The 19,559-nt window shown below is 47.7% G+C and overlaps 1 protein-coding gene and 1 long non-coding RNA gene across 4 annotated transcripts; one reads left to right on the top strand and one right to left on the bottom strand.

Annotated features, from left to right (window-relative positions):
• The first annotated feature begins 836 nt into the window (after positions 1-836).
• On the top strand, positions 837-15,333 carry LOC128779556 (uncharacterized). Its single transcript, XR_008425582.1, has 3 exons — positions 837-903; positions 1,960-2,084; positions 14,528-15,333. It is a non-coding gene; the product is annotated as an uncharacterized lncRNA (long non-coding RNA).
• Positions 6,535-19,020, bottom strand: MTRES1 (mitochondrial transcription rescue factor 1). Of its 3 annotated transcripts, none has more exons than XM_024551781.3 (4): positions 18,935-19,020; positions 12,462-12,943; positions 10,008-10,080; positions 6,535-6,742 (listed from the first exon to the last, which is right to left on the bottom strand). In XM_024551781.3, the coding sequence occupies exons 2-4, from the start codon at positions 12,929-12,931 to the stop codon at positions 6,563-6,565; spliced, it is 723 nt and encodes a 240-aa protein (XP_024407549.2). In that variant the 5' UTR covers positions 12,932-12,943; positions 18,935-19,020; the 3' UTR covers positions 6,535-6,562. The 3 variants fall into 3 exon arrangements, with proteins under 3 accessions (XP_024407549.2, XP_024407548.2, XP_045044583.2); XM_024551780.4 differs by lacking the exon at positions 18,935-19,020 and adding an exon at positions 18,634-18,919; XM_045188648.2 differs by lacking the exon at positions 18,935-19,020 and adding an exon at positions 18,006-18,119.
• Positions 19,021-19,559: the final 539 nt, after the last annotated feature.

Below are 19,559 nucleotides of genomic sequence, written 5' to 3'. Positions count from 1 at the left end.
AAGAAAGCTCAGGCCCTGAATGATGTTGATGCATCTCATTTCATTCTCATAAAAACCTGGTGTTCGGGCACCATTGTCTTTGTTTTGTGATACGGAAGGAGAGAGGTCAGTTTGTTGCCCAAGTTGACATGCAAATCGCAGTGCCAGGATTTGAACCCAAGTTTGCCTCTACTCTTGACATGTCTCAGGAGCTCGACGCCCCCTGAGCCACAGTACATACAGGTTCAGATCCCAAGAGAGGTGCAAGTCACTGTCTTGTCCCCCACGTCCTCCAAGCCTCCAGGGGACTTAGATATGGACAAGCTGGTTTTAGAATTGCCCTGGGTGAAATGATTGTGGGAAATGTGGACACATGTGTTCTGGATTGTGAAATTAACTGCCCTGGATCGCATTCCCTAGGGGAAGAGCCTGAGATGGGGGTTCTTGTGCAAATGATTGGGGGTGTGCTGTCAGGAGCTGGAGCGAGAGGAAAGCAGGATGGAGCCAGGGAAGGCCGTAAGAAGAATCTGGTTTTCACTGCCCCTAGCTTCATTCCCATCCACTGAACAGCCCTAGAATATGAACTGCTGGTTACTGACGTGTCTGAGATCTTGCCCATGGGACTGGGGTAGCCCACCTGACACGGGGCTCCCTTTGACTCCAGAAGGGTCACTGGCCCTCAACAGCTACAGGATGGGTGCAGTGGCAAAGGAGATCTGGGTAGGAATCCATCAGCACCCACAAGGGGCAGGACCAGCAGAGGGCATGTTAAACCAGATTGCTGGGCCCACCCCCAGAGGTTCTGATTCGGTAGGTTTGGGGTGGGGCCTAAGAATTTGCATTCCCTGGTGCTGCTGGTGCTGATGTTGGGGGGCTGCACTCTGAGAACTCCTGCACTACTACGGTAACGAAACAAAACTCGCTGTGAGTATCTGTATATGCAGAAACGGAAGGCTTAGTACTTTCCTGACTATTAGAAATAGATCTCAGCTGAAATAAGTGGTTTCCTGTTGTGTTAAAAAAAAATCGACTACTTAACTAGTGGCAAACTAAATCTCAGCTGTTGTTGGGTCAGTGGGAAGAGGCAGGTTTCCGTATGCTTCATTTCAGCATCAGGGTTTAGGGGCGCCGGCCAAATTGTGATGGCTTTTGCCAGAACATTTCTGCATGGCCAAGCATGTCCGCTGATTTTATTTGAGGGGTAAGAATTCATTTGTCCTTCTAAATAGAGTTGGTAGTCCAGATGGTGAACTGTGTGCTTGACGGAGGTTGAGAGCGCGTAAGGCTGCTGCCCCTCCTTCCAGAAGCTCCTGCCGTGTGACAGCTGTGTATTCAGAAGTGACAATAGGTCCCTAAATTATAGGGAGTTCTGTTTTTCGTGAGAGCTCTCATTTTTTGAGCTCCTGTAATGAGTCAAGAATGTGCTGGGACCTGACAAGCATTATTTCCTTTAATCCTCACAGAAACCCTGTGGGCTACATATTTGTATCCCCTTACAAAAGGGGATGCCTCCAGAGGTTAAGTAACTTGGTCAAGGTCAGACAGGTAGCAGAGCTGGGGGCCTCTAATGCTGGCCAGGCCGACGCCAAAGCCTGTGCTTATGGTTTCTGAGCTGCCATTTGCGTAGCTGTGTGCAGTGAACTTCATCTCTCTACCTAGTGGTCCCCCACCATTTAACTTTTGCTAACTGACCAGTCTCTGAGCTTCTGGATCCATCCAAGTGAGAGAACATTTGACCCACGGAAGTGTTTAATGCCACAGGAAATAGAACAGGGAATGCAGGGAGAATCATCTCTGCCTCTAAAGGAAGTTCACTCAGCAAAAGCATTTGTAACACCTGCTACCCCCTGGGGACTGGTCCATGATTCTCACAAGTCCACCCTCACTATTTGGCAGCTAAGCCCGTTTGAGCTTGGAGGGAAGGTTCTGATGGTAAACAGCACAAATCCTAACATCTCTTGCCTGAAACTGATTTTCCAGATGAGTGTGGGTATAAGCAGACTGAGACCTTGGCGCAGACAGCCGAAGCCACATCACAGGTGCAACCGGGCTCGGCGCTGCCCGGAGGCACACCTGCAGGCCTGCGCAGTTCCCTGACCCTCCTGGTGAGTGCCGTCTGCAGAACTCAGTTCTTTCTGGGGCTCACTTCCTGCTATTTTTGATGCAAGGTACTAAACCCGAGTCCCCTTGGATCTGACAAGCTGAAATCTCAGCACAGGCACGGTTCCGGGCGGGATGAGGCACACACTTCAGCGTCTGTTAGGCTCACGGTGATGGGGCCTTGTCTTTGGGCTACTAACAGTCATTGTGCCGCTTAGATCCCGAGCTGACTGCTGTCTTTGTGGTCCCACCTTTGTCCCAGAATCAAGAGTTCCGCGATTTCCTCTGTAACCCTAAAGAAAATTCTCCACATACCCTGTGGGGAAGTATCTCACAGTACCTAGCCCCTCTGAGCGGGGATGCACGAGTGGCCAGTCCAGACCTCTAACAGAAACCGCCCATTCAAGCCCCTTGCTGTTGTGCCCTGACCAGTCTTTGGGGCTTCTCTCATCTGCCGTGGGGAAGGTCTCTCCAGCTTAAAGCGTGAAGTCCCCAGAGGGAAGGCCCGCTGGGCACCGTTGACATCTTTACAAGGGCATCAACAAGTGCCTCGTGAGTGACCCATGTCCTTGGGACCTTGCAAAGTTGTAGGCTTTTCACTAACTTGCTTTTGACATACTTGGTGTGTTAAGCAATGATGAGCAAAAAAATTTTAAAAAGGCCAGGAGACGGCTGTACCCCCTCTCAGAGCCCTCGGAGAAATCCCAGCAGCAGGCCGGAGGCGCCCATGTGGATAGGGAGGAGAACTTAGGAAGAGTGCATGTTAAAGTTACTATGCCTTTTTAGACCTACATTAGACTGGCAAAAGCCAGAAAGCTGGTCGTGCCAGGGGCTGTGTGTGTGTTGCTGGTGGGAGGGCAGCCTGTGTGGCATTGTGCAGAGTAAGCAAGCAGTGATGCATGCTGTAGTCTGGGAGAAAGTCACTGGGAGAGAGGGCAGGCAAAGCGTGGGGGATGCACACTGGGATTTACTATGCAGCAGAGAGAAGCAATGCATTAGATGTACCTATAGTGCCATGGATGGGTCTTACAAACTATTCTGAGTGAAAAAAAAAACAAAGGGAAATGTATAGTAATATCATTTATGAGATTTAAGTATATGAGCACAGAACAGCAAAACAGATTTTACAAGAATACATACAAAAAGATACGCCTCACACACATGAGAATAGTGGGCTAAAGTAAGGAAGGACCTGGGGAAATACAGGGAAACGAGAGAAAGAAATGACAGAATTCGGAGGCTGGGTACAAAAGCTGATTTTAAGCAACTGATGTGACTCACTGAAAGAACAGTTTGGCCCTGACCAGGTAGCTCAGTTGGTTAGAGCATCGTCCAGGTACACCAAGGCTGTGGGTTCAATCCCCAGTTAGGACACATACGAGACTCAAGCAATAGCTGCCTAAATAAGCGGAACAACAGCTTGATAATTCCCTCTCCAAAAATCAAGAGAAAGATAGAAGTTCGGAAGACACAAATTCTGTTCTGCATCTGCTCGATGGACTTTATATAACTTCCTTCACTACTCCCTGAGATCATCAGTAAATTGTCCAATAATTCCGACAGTAACTTTTTGAAAGCCAAAAAATATGTGACCAAGATAAGGCAGAGCCTTGACCAATATGGCTCAATTGGGTGGGCGTCATCCTGCAAAGCGTTGTTGGTTGATTCCTGGTCAAGGTACACACCTAGGTTACAGGTTGGGTCCCTGTAACCTAGGCTCCCTGTGTGAGGCAACCAATCAGCTTCTCACATCAGTGTTTCTCTCCCCTTCTCCCTCCCCTCCCCTCTGTCTTAAACAAAGATAAGCAGAACTTTACTAGAATGTTTTGATATACATTGCTCATCCTTTAAGGCTCCTGGAATACGCACTACCGCCCCAACTGAAGTGTTTTCTTCTTAGTTTCTTGAAAAATGGTAGTTATGTTTCTACCTCCCCAATCATTATTGACCAAATAAACCATAACTTATCCCCCAAATGCTAAAAAAGATAATGAAACTCTTGCCTAGCCATCTATATAATTTTCCAGGAAAGATAAAAATGCTATTAACAGAGAAATGCAATTAGCGCTGCATTTCCTAGAAGTGTCCTTTTTTTAAGAGGATTAACCATTACTGGTAAAAGGGCTAGATGGGCCTCTGCCAAGGTATAACTTTGAAATTGTTGATTCTTTGAAAAGTACAAACATAACACTAGAAGCATTTTCATACCTTTCTGGGAAAACAGGAACTATTAACAGAAATCTTCCTTGCAGCCCCACTGGAGCAGGGTGTGTCAGCCTCACCACTGTGGACGGGCTGGGTCGGATAGCTCTTTGCCGTGGGGCTGTCGGGAGGCCGTACGCAGGGTGCTCACTAGTGTCCCGGCTCTCTACCCACTCAGTGCCCATGCCGCCCCCTCTCCAGACATCACCAAATGTACCCAGGCAGCAAAATCACCCCCAGGTCAGAACCAGTGCATGAGAAACATCCAAATCTCTTATCTTTTCGCTGCGTTGGCCACATCTTCACTGAGGCTTTGTCAAGACAGCATTATAAATAACAGCAGCTTGTCATTTGGGTTGAGTAATGAATGAGTGAGCTGCAAGAGTTTCATAAGTCTTTACGAACTGCTTTTGTTTCTGATCAGTTTTTGCCATGTGCTGTGATCAAACCAACATTCTCCATCATCAGATATCTTCTTTCCTAGTCTGATTTTTAAAAATGGAGACGTCTGGAATGGGTCAAACCCTGCTAGGCAGCTAAGAAGTTAGGTACTAATTACCGGTAGCTTCAAAAAGCCTTTCATATGGTCCTTCCTGCTCTCTAGCTACCAACTCATCAACTTTGTACATTTTTGCTTTCTTCCTCCTTCACACACAGGTAAGGCAATTAGTATCCCGATCCCCATCTGACCGAGGAAGCAGCCAAAGCTCAGAGGTTGAGGCCGAACCGTGACCAAGGTAACCCAACTTGCTAATGGCAGGACTGAGCGTAAAAACCAGGACCCCCAACACATCACTAGATCATGCTGCCCCTCCCTGTCCAAGACTTCCTGGGCTTTCTATTACTTCCCATGGAGAGGTCCAGAGGAGAGACGGAGAGAGAAGCAAGAAGGGAGGGAGAAGCGGAAAGAAAAGGAGAGAGGGAGAGTGAACAAGGGACAGAGGTGAAGGAAATGAGAAAAAGTATGTATATGTATATCAATATAATCTTCTAAATTACAATTCATAACATGTCAAAATTAAACATATTATTTTCACTGATGACTTAGTACAGCCCGATTAATAAGTGGTAAAATAGAAAAATTCTCTCTGCCTCAGTGCACAGGTTACACTTATCATTTCTTCCTGAGAACTTATTTAAGCTTCCAAATGAAAATTGATGTTCCCCGTGTCTTCTGAAAGCTTAGCTGGTAGAAGCCTTCCAGAATATTGGGCCCAAACAGCCCACTGCTTCAGGCTGCAGAGCTCTCCCCACACCGCCACTAACCTCATTCTCAACCCGAGCTGACCCTGCCAGTACTAAGGAACAGCCCCTAGGAGTCTAAAGGCTAATTTATTTATGCAGGTGGACTTTCCTAAATGGCCTATATTTGTGTGTGTACCTTCTAATACTACTCTATGCTTTTAGGCTTTGTCCCTTTTGTAACTCTTAAAGATTAGAATAATTAGTTTCTGAGTGTTTCTTCTCTTCATTGATAAAAATCTCTATTTCCTACTTTCACCTGAAAATTAAACCCTCAGCCTACTACCCTACATCAGGGGGTGTCATCACATTTTTTCTGTAAAGGGTCAGATAGTAAGTATTTTAGGCTCTGTGGGCCACACAAGGTCTCTGTCATATATTCCTTTTTATTTCTTAAACAACCCTTTAAAAATGTAAACCATTCTTGAGTGCCATCCAAAAGGCCTCTGACTGCCTTAGTTTATCAACCCCTGCCCCAGACAATTAATTTTAAAGGAGGCCTAACTGACTTCCCACTTGGCATTCTGTGGAACTTGACTCACCCAGGCTTCTAAAAACAAACTGAAGGGGGAACTAAGGCCAGTGGTGAATGGGGTCTCCCAACGCTCCCCTGGGCTATAAAGGGTGACCTCCACTTGGCTTGGTTTTTCTTTAAGCAGCCTGAACCCAGGGAAGCTGGCCAGCATGGATAAAACGGAATGCGAACACTGATAACCAGGCCAGTGTACTTCGTGCTGCCCCGTGAGGTGGTTAACACGGGGGACAGCAGGCTGATCACTAAAACCCTGCCTGGGCTTAGTGCAGTCAGCACGCACCTCACGCATGCTCAGGAGATCCAAACAGGCACAAATCAAGCCCAGGAGGAAAATGCAGGCCACTGGGAGTGTCTCCGAGATATGGATTCCAATTTTCATAGGATGGCCCAGTAGGTTCCACAAATGATACGAGTGCTTTATTTTAATAAAAATGTCTTTTTTGAGCTAGCTCCTTTACCCACCATTAGACAGCAGCTTTATCACTATTAAAAAAAGCAATTCATTTATTTAATCATACTCTTTTTAGGCAATTTTAACTTTTTCCAACGTCGTAAGACTACTCTGTATTTTTCACTTTCAGTCTTCTCTTCAAACACCTTTTTCAGGAGAATCCGCATCATTATCTCTGATTCTGTTTCTTTATCTTCTCCAATTAGAAGATCCAATGTATCTCCCACTTTCACCTGAAAATTAAGAGAAAACCGAGCCTTTATTACCGCTTGGGAAATGCAGGCCAATGCACACATCTGTCTGCTTGGAGTTTTCACCAGGTGACTGTCACCCAGGGGGGCAGGTGAGAAAAGGTCCCAACTCCTCTGTAGCAGTCACTCACTCCTAGAGCCATGCTCGGAGGTGCCTCACACAAGTGCAGCTCAGCACAGCACAGTCAGGATCCTTCCTGACCTTGTTGCCACAAGCTGGCAACTTGTGGACAGTCCCTGTGTGGTGTGACTCAAATACTCACCACATTGTACACCTAAAACTAATATAAGAATAAAATTATATACCGACTACACTTAAAAAAAGAGAGACAAGACTCAACTCATGAAGATGGAATGCCATGGAAAAGAGGGTCAAGCTGGATGCTGATGCAGTGGGTTCAAGGCACTGAGGTCAAACCCACTCTTACTCAGATGGGAGTTCTGGGTTGAGCGAGGGCAGGGCATGCCCTGGGGCAGTCGTGCCATTGTGGACAGGGTGCCGGTAGACCAGATGGATGCCTGGTCCTGGCAATCCTGGATCCCAGGGGCTCTGCCCAGCAACTCAGGAAGGGGCTAAAGCGACTTCTACTAGAAGACAAGCCAGGGATGACCAAGGGCACTTTTCCAAGGGGGAAGGGAGCCCCATATGTGGGCCATGGACTCTACGTGGGAACAAGTAACCACTCAAAAGCCTACTGGATGGCTGCTGTTTAAGAGGCATGGTGCCAAGTGATGGCTTTCACCTTATTTTCCAACGAATGCTGGCTGAGGCACTCATAATCTCATGCCTTCGGAACGAACATGTGTTCTTCCACCCATACAAGGCTTTTGTAGGCCCAGTACTCAGTCTACAAAACGGGAGCAGACGGCTGCTCGTCACGATGCCACCAGTCAATCCAGGCAGCCCACAGCGCCGGATGGACACTCACACGGGGGCCTATTCTGAACCACTGACTTTCCCCCCTTGGAGCTGCGAAGCAAAGGTTCATACCACAGCTGGGCACGAAGACTGTTTCTCCCCTTAGGTCTGAAGGATGGACTGACCTAGGAATCATCTGTGGGGGGTGGGGAGGTGGGGATCATCCTGTATGTAGTTCTGCTGGGTCCAATTAAAAAAAAATGACCACGCAGCTCCAACTGTGGACACTTAAAAATCAATGTCCGAAAACACAAGGCTTGGCATGTCTGCTTTACTTTTTTTGGCATAATTCTTCCACTAAAATTCATGTTTAATATATGTACCTGATAGGAAATTTAAAAGGTACAAAAGCATATGGAGGAAAGGCAACCCTTCTTATGTACCCTTTCCCAGAACACCCTGGGTGATGTCTGCCTCTTAGAGCAGAGCAGGCTCACAGGAGCCTGAAAAGGGGGTCCCTTTGGCAGCTCACTTCTAGGGCACGTAACAGGGAAGGAACCCTTCTTTCCCCAGCCGATCCCAGGGAGAGGTGAGTTTAGGAAGGCTTCAGTCCCCACATCTGGGCTCCAAACACTCCGTGTGAGTCAACAGTTACCCAGCACCTACAGCACTCTGGGCCCCAACTGGTTTGCAGCTCACAGAAAAACTGCTCAGCGGCAGACAGCCAGGGTTACAGCTGCAGCATCAGGCAAGCGCCTGGCCCCTCAGGGCCAGCAGCCGGGCCCCTCGGAGCAGACCACGCAAGGGCAGGTGTTCTCTATTCCCTGCAAGGCCCCGTCCTTCCTAATGTGGGAGACAGCACAGCAGACACAAAGCAAAACTGGCTGGGATTAGGGGCTGTTCCAAATATCTACATTTCCAATCTCCCTTTAGCTGCAGTTACTATGGCTACCAGGTCGCCTAGTAACAAGGCAGCCCAGTGTTAATACTGGCCCCTTCCTTTGCTGACCCTCAGGAGAAATCTGGAAGGCAGCCGAGAAGATAGAACACCCAAGGCAGAATGCAGATGCAGCAATTAGGCTGTAGTGAACAGCATGTCAAAGCAGAGGGGGAGAAACAGCCTGGTGGTGTTTGTAAACGAGACCCCCACACAGAGGCATCAGGCACCAAGAGCAGGTCTCACCTTTGGACATTGTGGCTGGCTAGGAGGGGGCTGGGCCACAATCACAGCAAAGCAATTAAGGGGCGGGAAGGGCCTGATTTCCCGCAGCTCACTGAGCAATGACTGACACCCACAGCGTGAACCTGCCAGGTCAGGTGCCACCAGAGGGCCTTGTGACTTGACAGCTGACCCAAGTGATGAGGAGGTCTCCCTCCTGTCCACTCGGATCCTGGGAGAAAGGACTCTGGAGAAAGCCCCAGTGCTCACCCAGGTCCATGCCATCGGCTCACACTGTGCCGTGTCCCAGGGCGACAGGACCCGGCTGGGGCCCTCTGCCTTAGGGGTGTTTTGAAACATGAGAGAAGCCAAGACAAAAACCACCTCCAAAAGTGGGTCTGCCTTCCCCTGGCCACTTGTCCCCAGACACTGACTCAGAGTGAGACTGCCTCTGCCAATGCCTCACATGGCTGCATCTTCCAAAGTCTTTGAGGGTCTTTGTCATACACTTTTTTGTTTCGTTAACTTTTACCTTCATCATTGTTTTTTTCCAATTATGAGAGTGATACATACTTGTAAAAAATCTTGAAAATAAAAAGCATGAAGAAAATATAACCCATAATGCCCCATTCAAAAAATACTAGTAAAAGTAACATTTTTATTCTAGATGTATATATTTAGGTAATTTACTTTTACAAAAATACATATATTTAACAGAACCTATATATATGATTTATTGTAACAACACTGGACAGTGGAAACACATTTTCTTATAACACTTCTGAGGGACTTCCTTCACGGACAGGCGGCCCCTGCGCCTGCAGGCGCTGGGGGAGGGAGCTGCTGGGCTGCAGGGCTCCCCCTCAGCTCAGGGAACGACAGGACGAAGACCCCCTGCACAGACCTGATGTCTCTTTTTAGCCTGATCATTATGATTTCACAGGGACTAACATTAATGCCTGAGGAGTTTAAAGATTAGATTTTTGCCAGTTCTGATCGCCATCCTAAAATTTTAAAGAAAGGGGAAGCTTCATCTCAAAGTCATTATGGCTGCAAAAGAGCAAGTGATCTGTGTGACTGAAGCCAGCTGGTGACTCTAGCGTGACCGGGCTCTAGGGAGACCTCAGAAGGGGTAATGCTGCAAGTAGGCAGCCCGAAGGGAAACTGGGGGCAGCATTAACTGAGTGTTGGCGAAGCAACAAAAATATCTGGCTGTCTTAATATCTCACCGTTCTGCTTTTCTTCCATAATTTTTCCCCATTCAGCCTCAGTTCACCTTTGTAGAATGCATCTTCCACTTTGCTTTAAAAAAAAAAAGTCAGTGCTTTAAAATAGAAATATATTCAAAACCATTATACAAGTTTGCGAAACACACCTGCCATTAATGCTTACTCTGAGAGTGACCTACCTCCCCACAAAATCTTCAGCCTGGGTGCTGGGAAAGTGAAAGTCAGCTGCTCCCATATGTATCTAAAACAGGGAGACCAAGGGGACTTTTGAACAGATGCTAACCTGCTGCAAAGATTTGCTAGTAACTCTCAGGCAGGTAAGCAGTCTCTTGATGGGGCTTTCTGAGAGGGCTCAGCGCATGTACCTGCCCCACCTAGGACAGGGCCAGGTCCTCCACCTGACTCCCTGTGCAGCAGCTCCCTGCAACGTAGTAGCTCCTGTGATTCACAAGTAAGTGATCACTCCCTTCTCCTCACAAACCTGCTCTGTGCGCAGACAGAAAAACCAGGCACCACACGTATGGTGGGGTCATTAAGAAATCCTCTACTAGTCTGTACTGCCAGTGGGGGAAACTCCAATCCAGAGGCTGCTGATCTCTCTGAATTTAATCTCTGGGGCAACTAGACCAGGGGAGGATCCAGACAAAAATCAGTGCCCTTTCTTCCTGAAGCTCTGATTCCAGGTGATTGACATATGAGTTCCCCTTAATAATAGTAGCAGCAGCAGCAGCTGCTATTACTCTGGGGGAGGGAGAGCACCCCTTCCGAGTCTGCCAGATTTTAGAGAATATTAGCGAAGCCCAATCAGGTTGCCTATGGGCTCAGAGTCACCTTTATGAGCCCTTAAGCTTCACAGACTGAAAAATTAAACTATGCCATTAAATTAGGTCATAAAGGTACCAGTTACACAAGGAAATCTTTCTGAATCCATCATTCATACCACGATTCTTACCTTGCACACAACATGTGCATAATGATTGCTACAGGAATGAATGAACAACGAGATGAGGATCACTATTCTTGTATAATTAGTCTAGGAGAGAATGGGAATATTACAGAAATCTTGAGCCCTGGCCGGGTGGCACAGTTGCTTGGAGCACTGTCCCATGCTTGTGTCCCACACCCAAACCCAAAAGCTTGCGGGTTTGGTTCCTAGTCAGGGCACATACCTAGGTTGTGGATTTGATCCCTGTCCCCATGTGTATGGGAGGCAACGGATCAATGTTTCTCTCGTGTGGATGTTTCTCTCTCTATCCCTCTAAAATCAAGAATCTTGAAAGTTACACTTAATATCTCTGTGCACTATGTATGAACATACATAGTATTTTTTTTCTTTTAATCCTCACCCGAGGATATGTTTATTGATTTTAGAGAGACAGGAAAGGAGAGGGAGGGAGGAGAGGGGGAGGGGAAGAGAGACAGAGACAGACAGACAGACGGACAGACAGACGTCAGTGTGAGAAGCACTGACCCCCTGCCCACTCACCTCCTGCATGTGCCCAACCGGGGATGAAATGTGCAGCCGTTTGGTGCACAGGACGACACCCCGACCAACGGAGCCCCCGGCCTGGACGCATCTGCATCATCATAAGTAACATATACTGAGTGCCTACTATGTGCCAGGTGCTGCTATAAACACTTTAGAGAAACATTCAATCCTACCAACTACCTTCTTAAGTAGGTTCTATTATCCCCATTTTACAGATAAGGAAAATGGAGCACAGAGAATTTACGTCCAAGGTCATACACATGATCAGCATTGGAATGTCAGTAGTCTGGCTGCAGAGCCTGCATTCTTTTTTTTTTTTAAGTATGGAAAGAATATTTTATTCCTTTTTAAATAAAAGAATGAATTTATTTATTTTTATTTATTTATTTTTAGAGAGAGGGTAAGGGAAGGAGAAAGGGAGAGAAACATTAATGTGTGATTGCCTCTCATGTGGCCCCCACTGGGGACCTGGCCTGCAACCCAGGCATGTGTCCTGACTGGGAACCGAACTGGTGACCCTTTGGTTTGCAGGCCAGTGCTCAATCCACTGAGCCACACCAGTCAGTCTTAACCACTATGTTACACTGCTTCCATTGATTCTAAGAGATATTTTTTCACGCTGTTTTCTGGATTGTAAAACCCAGATGCATTTTATGCTTGCTATATACATCTTACATGGTGATCCCTTTTCTCCTCAAAGATGTTATTAAGATGAAATCAACAGTTCACTTTATAGTCTTAAGGGAGTTTTAGAAACAAGAAAATATGGCACATGAGATTTTCAGGCTGTCACTTGATTTCTTTGGGAATCAATTTTCTCATCTATAAAGTGAAATAATTGAAAGAGGTTTCCTATAAGGTCTTATCTATGGTTGCTCTTCACCATAATATGGGCCTAGTGATTGGTAATGCTACATTAAAATAGCCAGCAAGTGGTTCTGTAATAAAATGCACATCATACTTACTTTCTTCCGATATCCAGGCCTGTCTTCAGGACAACATCGTAGCGAAAAGACTGCACGACTTTTTCCAGGTCTTTGTAGTCTCTGACCACGCCGGGGTCATCCTCCAGCCCCTCCTCCTGCTCACTCATCTCACTGTGGTCACTCTCTTCACCAGAGTCCTCTTCATCTTCAACTTTCTGCAGAGTCTTCTTAGTGGATTTTTTAGAGCTTATGTTACTTTTGAGTCGTATGGAAAATGGGAAAATATATTCTGGAGATAGTAAAAGCCCTGGGAGTCTCAATGAGAAAATGTTATGGAGAAGTATTTTGCAATTCGATGCATTTAATTTGGTACTAGAAAAATATAAGTATCGATTCCGGGAAGCACAGAGCTCGTGTGAAGGTGTCCCTCGTACTGCTCCCCAGAGTCCAATCCAGGCATCCGGCTTTCTTAAAATACTGGCGGGCAGCCTGACGCTAGCCATGGCCATGGTGAGCACACCCTGCAACAGACAGTAATTCAGTTTCACTTCCCAAGTGCAGTGTCCGGGCGTTCGCACACCACACACCACACGCACCATGAACACGTCACATCTGCCACCATCCTTAAGTTCCCCTACAAAAGGCCACAGTGGTTTGCATGTACGGAGGCCATGCACCGCACCACAGTGAGTCTTCAAGCTGTAGCTAACATGCTTACCTCACAGGCTGCTCATGAGAGTCGAGCTAGATACTAACATATGTGAAAACACTGGTTCTACCCTTTCCATCCCCCAAGTTACTTGGTACTGATTGCTACTGAAAAATATTAATAATAGTTTCAGATAATTAGTTTAAAAAAAAAAATCCTGCCCTGGCTGAGTGGGCTGAGTGCCAGCCTGTGAACTAGAAGGTTGGAGGTTTGATTCCCAGTCAGGGCACATGCGTGGGTTGTGGGCCGGCTCCCCAGTCTGGGGTGTGTGAGAGGCAACTGATTGATGTTTCTCTTGCATATGTTTCTCTCCCTTTCTTTGTCCTTCCCTTCCCCTCTCTCTAAAACTAAATAAGTAAGATCTTTAAAAACCATCTCACGGCAAGACTATTTACTGACATATGCTACACCCTTACAATACTGACCTGGCCAAGGAAAGACACCAGATCATGACTTCACAAAACCCAGAGTGAATCTCTAAACTTCATTTCAACCTCCGATCGCGGCAAGTCAAAGCTGGATGAACCAACTGAACAGATGTGCATTTTATTTCCTTTTATCTTTTACATCTTCTTCTCACTGCTTAGCAGAGGCATTAGCTAGCAGAGAAGAAAGAGGCTTGGAGACCCACAATCTAGGGAATTGCTTCCTGAGGCACTGAGGTGCTGATGAGCACGCAAAGGCAGCAAAAACTCTTACTATTATAGTGGCAGACTTTCCCCAGTCCGTCAGGATGGTTTTAACACCACAGTCAGAAATGCGAGAAGGGTTGCCATATGGTCAGTATCTCATACTTCAAGTTTGCGAATGATTGTCCTTTGCATGGAGGCTATACTTTCAGACTGATTTGATAATGATTCACATTTTTCCTTCCTCCTTCCCACTCATCACAAGGCTGACAACAGGTTAACCCAAAGTGGCCAGAGCTCACTGTCATCAGCCCCAGGAATTCTGCGTGGGGCCTCGGTTCTACTCATTGCAATGGATGCAGGTGATGTCCGAGTTCTGGGCCGCGACAGCGCTGGCTGGCTGAAACACCCCCTGCTGGTGGGCCGACCAGACTGGTTTGTAAGATGCTCAGGTCAGGGAGAGGAGGAAGACAGGAATGATGGTTGGCCTATCTTTAGGTCAGTGTTTCTCAAACTGTGTGTCATAAGCCATTATTAAAATTTTTACTTTTTAAGAACTAGAACAGAAAGGTATAGAAAATATTACGGTGCATCACATACAGTAAAACTCTGCTTTATGAAACTTTTGCTACATTTACACACACACATATATACATATACACACATAAACACAGTCATCAAGTAAAATGTATATACTATGGATCACAATAAACAAAAAGTTTGAAAACAGGGGTCTAAGTGACTTTAGCAAATTCTTTTGTTATCAGGTATCATGACGAAGGCCACACGGACACCTCGGAGCTCAGGACCTGGCGGCGTGTTCCACCCCTGCGAACAGCACTCCCAGGGTGGCCCCAGTCTGCTGAGACCACAAAGGCGGCCGCCTCTCAGGAGTAATTCTCTGCGGGTCCCTCATTTTACAGAAGAGTACAAATGAGACTTGGAGCAGTTTAACAAGTGGCTCAGTCATGCAGCTGGTAAGTGATGGAGCCAGGATTCCAATGCCGAGTCTTCCTACCACACGTTGATTACTATGGGTCAGGCATCGCTCCACATATTAACTCATTTATTCCTTCCACAGGCCCATCTAAGTTACGGGGTCACACAGATTCTAAGGGGACTCAGACCCAGGCTTCCTGGCTCCTAATCGAGGCTCTTTACCACCACGCTGAACCTCCCACCAATCTTCTGACTCCAAACCCACTGCTCTTTCTGCCACCCGTGACAGGTCTCATTTTCTTTTGAACAAACGCTAACCTTCGTTGACTGCGATACTAAAGAGAATGGAGAGTTTCAGGAGCAGAGGACTGGAAGTGCCGCCCCTACCCAGACATCCTGAGGGGGGTGGGGAGCTCTGTCTCCAGGTCTGTCCCTGGACTCCCCACACCCCACCCCTGCCTTTACACCACACTGTGGTCTCTGAGAAATGCACGGATGTTATGGTCCTCTCTGCATCCACCACAACGAGTTATCTTTACCTACACTAGGAAACTTTTGCTAGTACAAAATGACTTTAAAATCACACTCACACGTAATTACAATAAACACAATCAAAATGGCAAGCCACGCATTACCTGCTACTAGTTACTCACTCCCTCTCTAATCTGCTTTGCTCCCTAGCAGGTATGCATTGGTAAATGCTGAAGCTTAGATAAAATTTATAAACATAAAATTGAGGAAACACATTAATGTAAATTTTTGCTGGAGATGATGGCCATGGCAGGTGTTAGCAGTGGACACCCAGGGCCACGGGGTGGAGTGTGAGAACCCAGATTCTGCCTCAGAGCTTTCAAACTGGCCCGAGGAGCGAGAGCGCCAGAGGGGCGGGCCACGCAGGCCCAAACCCTCTCCAACCAGAACAGCAGTGATGGTGAATACTGGGATTCCTTGTATTTCATTGGAAAACAAGGATTCTACCACCGAAAAAAAAGTTTCTGTCCTTTCAACATGGCCTCCTCTCTTCCGAGCTCCACGCAAAATCTTCCATCCTCCTCCTCCCCCCCCCACCCACACTCCCCGTGCCCTTTTCCACACCCGTTGTGCCAATGCTGTCTTTTGAACATTCTTATGTCCCAAGAGTGATGACAGGGTGGGAACTGTGCTCCACCCCTCACTCCCATCCCTGAGCTGCTCAACACATACAAAAACCAGTGCATACTTGAAGAGCCGCTTTTAAGAAATGAAATGAGCATCCCACCTATTAATACATCAGCATCACTCATTTGCCTGCATATGCCAGTGGCCAGCTAGGTCTACGTATAAAACACACAGTCCGTGTCCTCAAGAAACTTCTCGCTGAAGTGGAACGTGGGTGAGTGGACCAGCTGTCAGAGAATAGGACCTGAAAGCCAAGGTCCAGAGGGGCCTGGCCCTGCGGAGGCCGGAGCCCAGAGCAGGCAGGCCTGAGGGCAAAAGTGGCCTGAAATTAAGCTTGGGGAATCAGCAAGTTACAACTGTGATTTTTTGCTTTCTGGTGGATCATCCTCAACAGCATGCCATTATTTCTCTTCAAAAACAAATGGACAATTCTCCTAAAACCCCACTACCCCTAAACTTCTGCCTCTTTCCTGCTCTTCTTTACAGCAAAATTCCGCCAAACGGTTGTCTACACACTCAATGCCTCGCCTTTTCCAAATCCAGAAGTGCATTTGTTAGTCTCCATCTTATCTGACTTCTCAGTGTCATTTGAAACAACTAATCACTCTTTCCTTTTCCACTTGGCTCCCAGGACGCCTCTGTCTTGGTTCACCTCCTACCTCACCCACTGCTGCTATTCAAGACTTCTCTGCTGCTTCCTTCTCTTTTCCCTGACATCTTAGTGTTGGAGGGCAACAGGACTCAGTCTGACCCTCTTCTCCATTCACTTCATCCAACTGTTACCAGTTTTTACAAATATGTATCAAGACACCAGACATTTCCAAGGCTTAAAATGCCACTCATATGCCAACGACTCCCTGGTCGGTATCACTATTCCAGACCATCCTTCCAAATTTCAGACTTGTATATCTGTGCAGAAAAGAATTAATCTAGCAGTCTGACGCTGCTATCCTTAGGTCTGCTTGCAAGGTGGCCCTTGGCTGGTGTCTGGGAACTCAGATTTCAGGAGGGTTCTCACCACTCCCAGAGCTGACAGGAGTGGCTCACTGCCTAAACTGCTTGTACAAACCATTTGATTTAGGCTAAATACCTGCTTTCCCTCTAGGAGTCTGGAATTTTGGTACACTGTCCATAGACAGTGCCTATGTGACTGAATCCCAATAAACACCCTGGGCCCTGAGTCTCCAGTAAGCTTTCCCGATAGACATTTCACATGTGTTGCCACAATTTGTTGCTGGAAGAATTGAGCATGTCCTGTGTGACAGCGCTGGGAAAGGACTCTTGGTTTGGAAGACTGCTTCCTCCAGCCTGCCCCATGCATCTTCTCCAGGGCTGATTGTGCTTTGTATGCCTTTGCCGTGACCCACAGCTGAGTCCTGTTAAGTCCTCCTAATAAATCAGTGAACCTGGAAGTGGTCTTGGGGACCCGACACAATATCCAACTGCCTAGTTATTCACTGTCTCCATTTGAGTAACAGGCAACTCAAACAACTGGTCCAAAACGAAACTCCCGGTATGTTTATTCCCAGTCCCAAATCTGTATCTGCAGCCTTCCCCACCTGAGTCAACGATAGGGCCACCCTTCCAGTAGCCGAGAACAAAAGCTTCCAGTCATTCTGCACTCTTCCCCTTCCCTCATGCCCACATGCATTATGTCAGAAAACCAAGTCCAGTATCCGCCACTTCCACTGCCACCACAGCAGATTCCGGCCACGATCATCTATCACCAGGGTTGCTACAAAGACTCTGGTAGAGCCTGTTCTCCACAGTTGGAGTGACTCTTAAAAAGTAACTTACGCCATGTCACTATTTCCCTCAAAACCAAGAAAAGCAAAATCCCTACTATGGCCTAAAGGCTGTGATCTGGCCCCTCCATCTCCTCTCTGCCAATTCCTGCCTCTCACCCTTGCTCTCTCAGCTCCAGCCACACTGGCCTTCCTGATGCTCCCCATCACAACAGGCATATTTCTGGGCAGAGTCCTTTGTTCCAGCTGCACCGAGAACACTCTCACCCCAGGAATCTGCATGGATAACTCATCTACACTTCAATGGGGACTACTCATTCCGACTCTACTTAATAGGCATTTCGCTCTGCTTTCTTCCCCCTTAGCTCTTATTTTCTATCAGATTACATAACTGATAACTTACTGGTGGTTTTTATCTTTCGCCTGGCTCCCCTACTAGAATATAAACTCCAAGAGAGTAGGGATCTCCACCTGTATTATATCCTCTGCTGAATCGCACATGGTAAATGCTTAATTCCTGTGGAATGAAAGTACATCAGAACTGGTGCATTGGAATGAATCCGGAAAAGAACAAAGATGGGGTTGGATTAATGGACAAGAAGCTAGATCTCCAAGGGTCTTGCAAAGCTAAGATGTCCTTAGACTTGACCCAGAGGGCATGCAAGCCACAAAAGATCTTAAGTAGGAAAGTGGTAAGAGTGCATTTAAAAAGATTTCCTTGGCGAAAGTGCGGACCAGAGCTTAGCGTGATCGGGGCGGGAAGCCTGACTGCGGTTTTCGGTGAGATGTTGAGGAGAGATATAGAATCTGTGAACTAATCGAAGCTGTAAGAGGCAACGCGGTCCTTGACCTGCGGGAATCAATCGAGGTTCCCGAGCCTGTTCACTACTCCGTATGGAGAACCTGGTCTACTTGCTTCTAGGTCTACTGCAATTAAAAGTCCTCCCTTATGCTATACCGTCAGACGCGGAATGACTGCAGAGACGGGGTCGGGTTCCCCTCGCTCCCCGCCCAACCCGCGGGCTGCGCACCTTTCCGGGTCTTCAAGGTCAAGGGAAACTGGACACCTGCGTCCTTGAGCTCCTGGTCTGTGTCTGGGGACAGCAGTAGGTGCCGGGCCCAGGGTACACAAACTCGGCCCCCCCCCCCCCCCCCGGCCCGGGCGTCCCGAAGCTGACCCGGCCAGGACGTGGGAGGCTCACGCGGAGTGTGACAAAAGCGCAGAGAGCGCAAAGGCGCTCAGCAAGCCCCTATTTCACAAGTGAGCGCAGGGAAGCAACGGAAAGGGGGTTCGGGCTGAGGGCGCAGCGCGCCGCGCAGGGGCAGAGTTACCTGTACGTCAGAGGCGCCCCTCCCCCTCCCTCCCCGCGGTCCTCGGCCGACCTCCGGCCTCCAGGCACCGCCCTACCCGAGCCCCGCCCCTTCCGTCGGTGCCGTCGCAGCGAGAGCGGCAGAGCGAGAGCTTGGATGCGGGGGCGGGGGCGCAGCGACCCCTGCTGGAAGTCGCGCCTCGGATGACTCCCCGGTTGAGCCGCCCTGCCCGGAGGACACCGCCAGTTCTGAGCCTAAGCGGAAGCCAGCGCAGAGTTCTTCCACGTGGTTGAAGAGAAGCTTATGTTAATGCTGTGGGCCTTGGATTCTCTGGAGCCACCAACCCTTTGGAACAGCTTTGAGAGTTATAGACTTTGTCTCCAGAAAAATATATACACCTGCCAGTATTTACTGACACTGTAAGTGAAGTTCAGAACATCTTTTCAAGAGTAAAGCGGTTAAAAGATCAACTGAGTCATACCTGCCCAGCTCACCACCCAGCAGTAGGTGACTATGAAACTGGAAAATCATTCGTCGGGCTGACTGTGACAATCAAAGCCTATAAGTAGAGACAAGGGTCGAATACAGGTGCTTTGTTCAGATGCTGGCGATCTGCAAAGACGGCAAATTATGTGTCCTCAAAACT

Source organism: Desmodus rotundus, chromosome 11 (assembly GCF_022682495.2).
Source record: "Desmodus rotundus isolate HL8 chromosome 11, HLdesRot8A.1, whole genome shotgun sequence".
Classification (NCBI taxonomy): Eukaryota; Metazoa; Chordata; class Mammalia; order Chiroptera; family Phyllostomidae; genus Desmodus; species Desmodus rotundus.
Note: the sequence above shows the minus strand (reverse complement) of the source record. Positions and strands in the feature narration are given on the sequence as shown.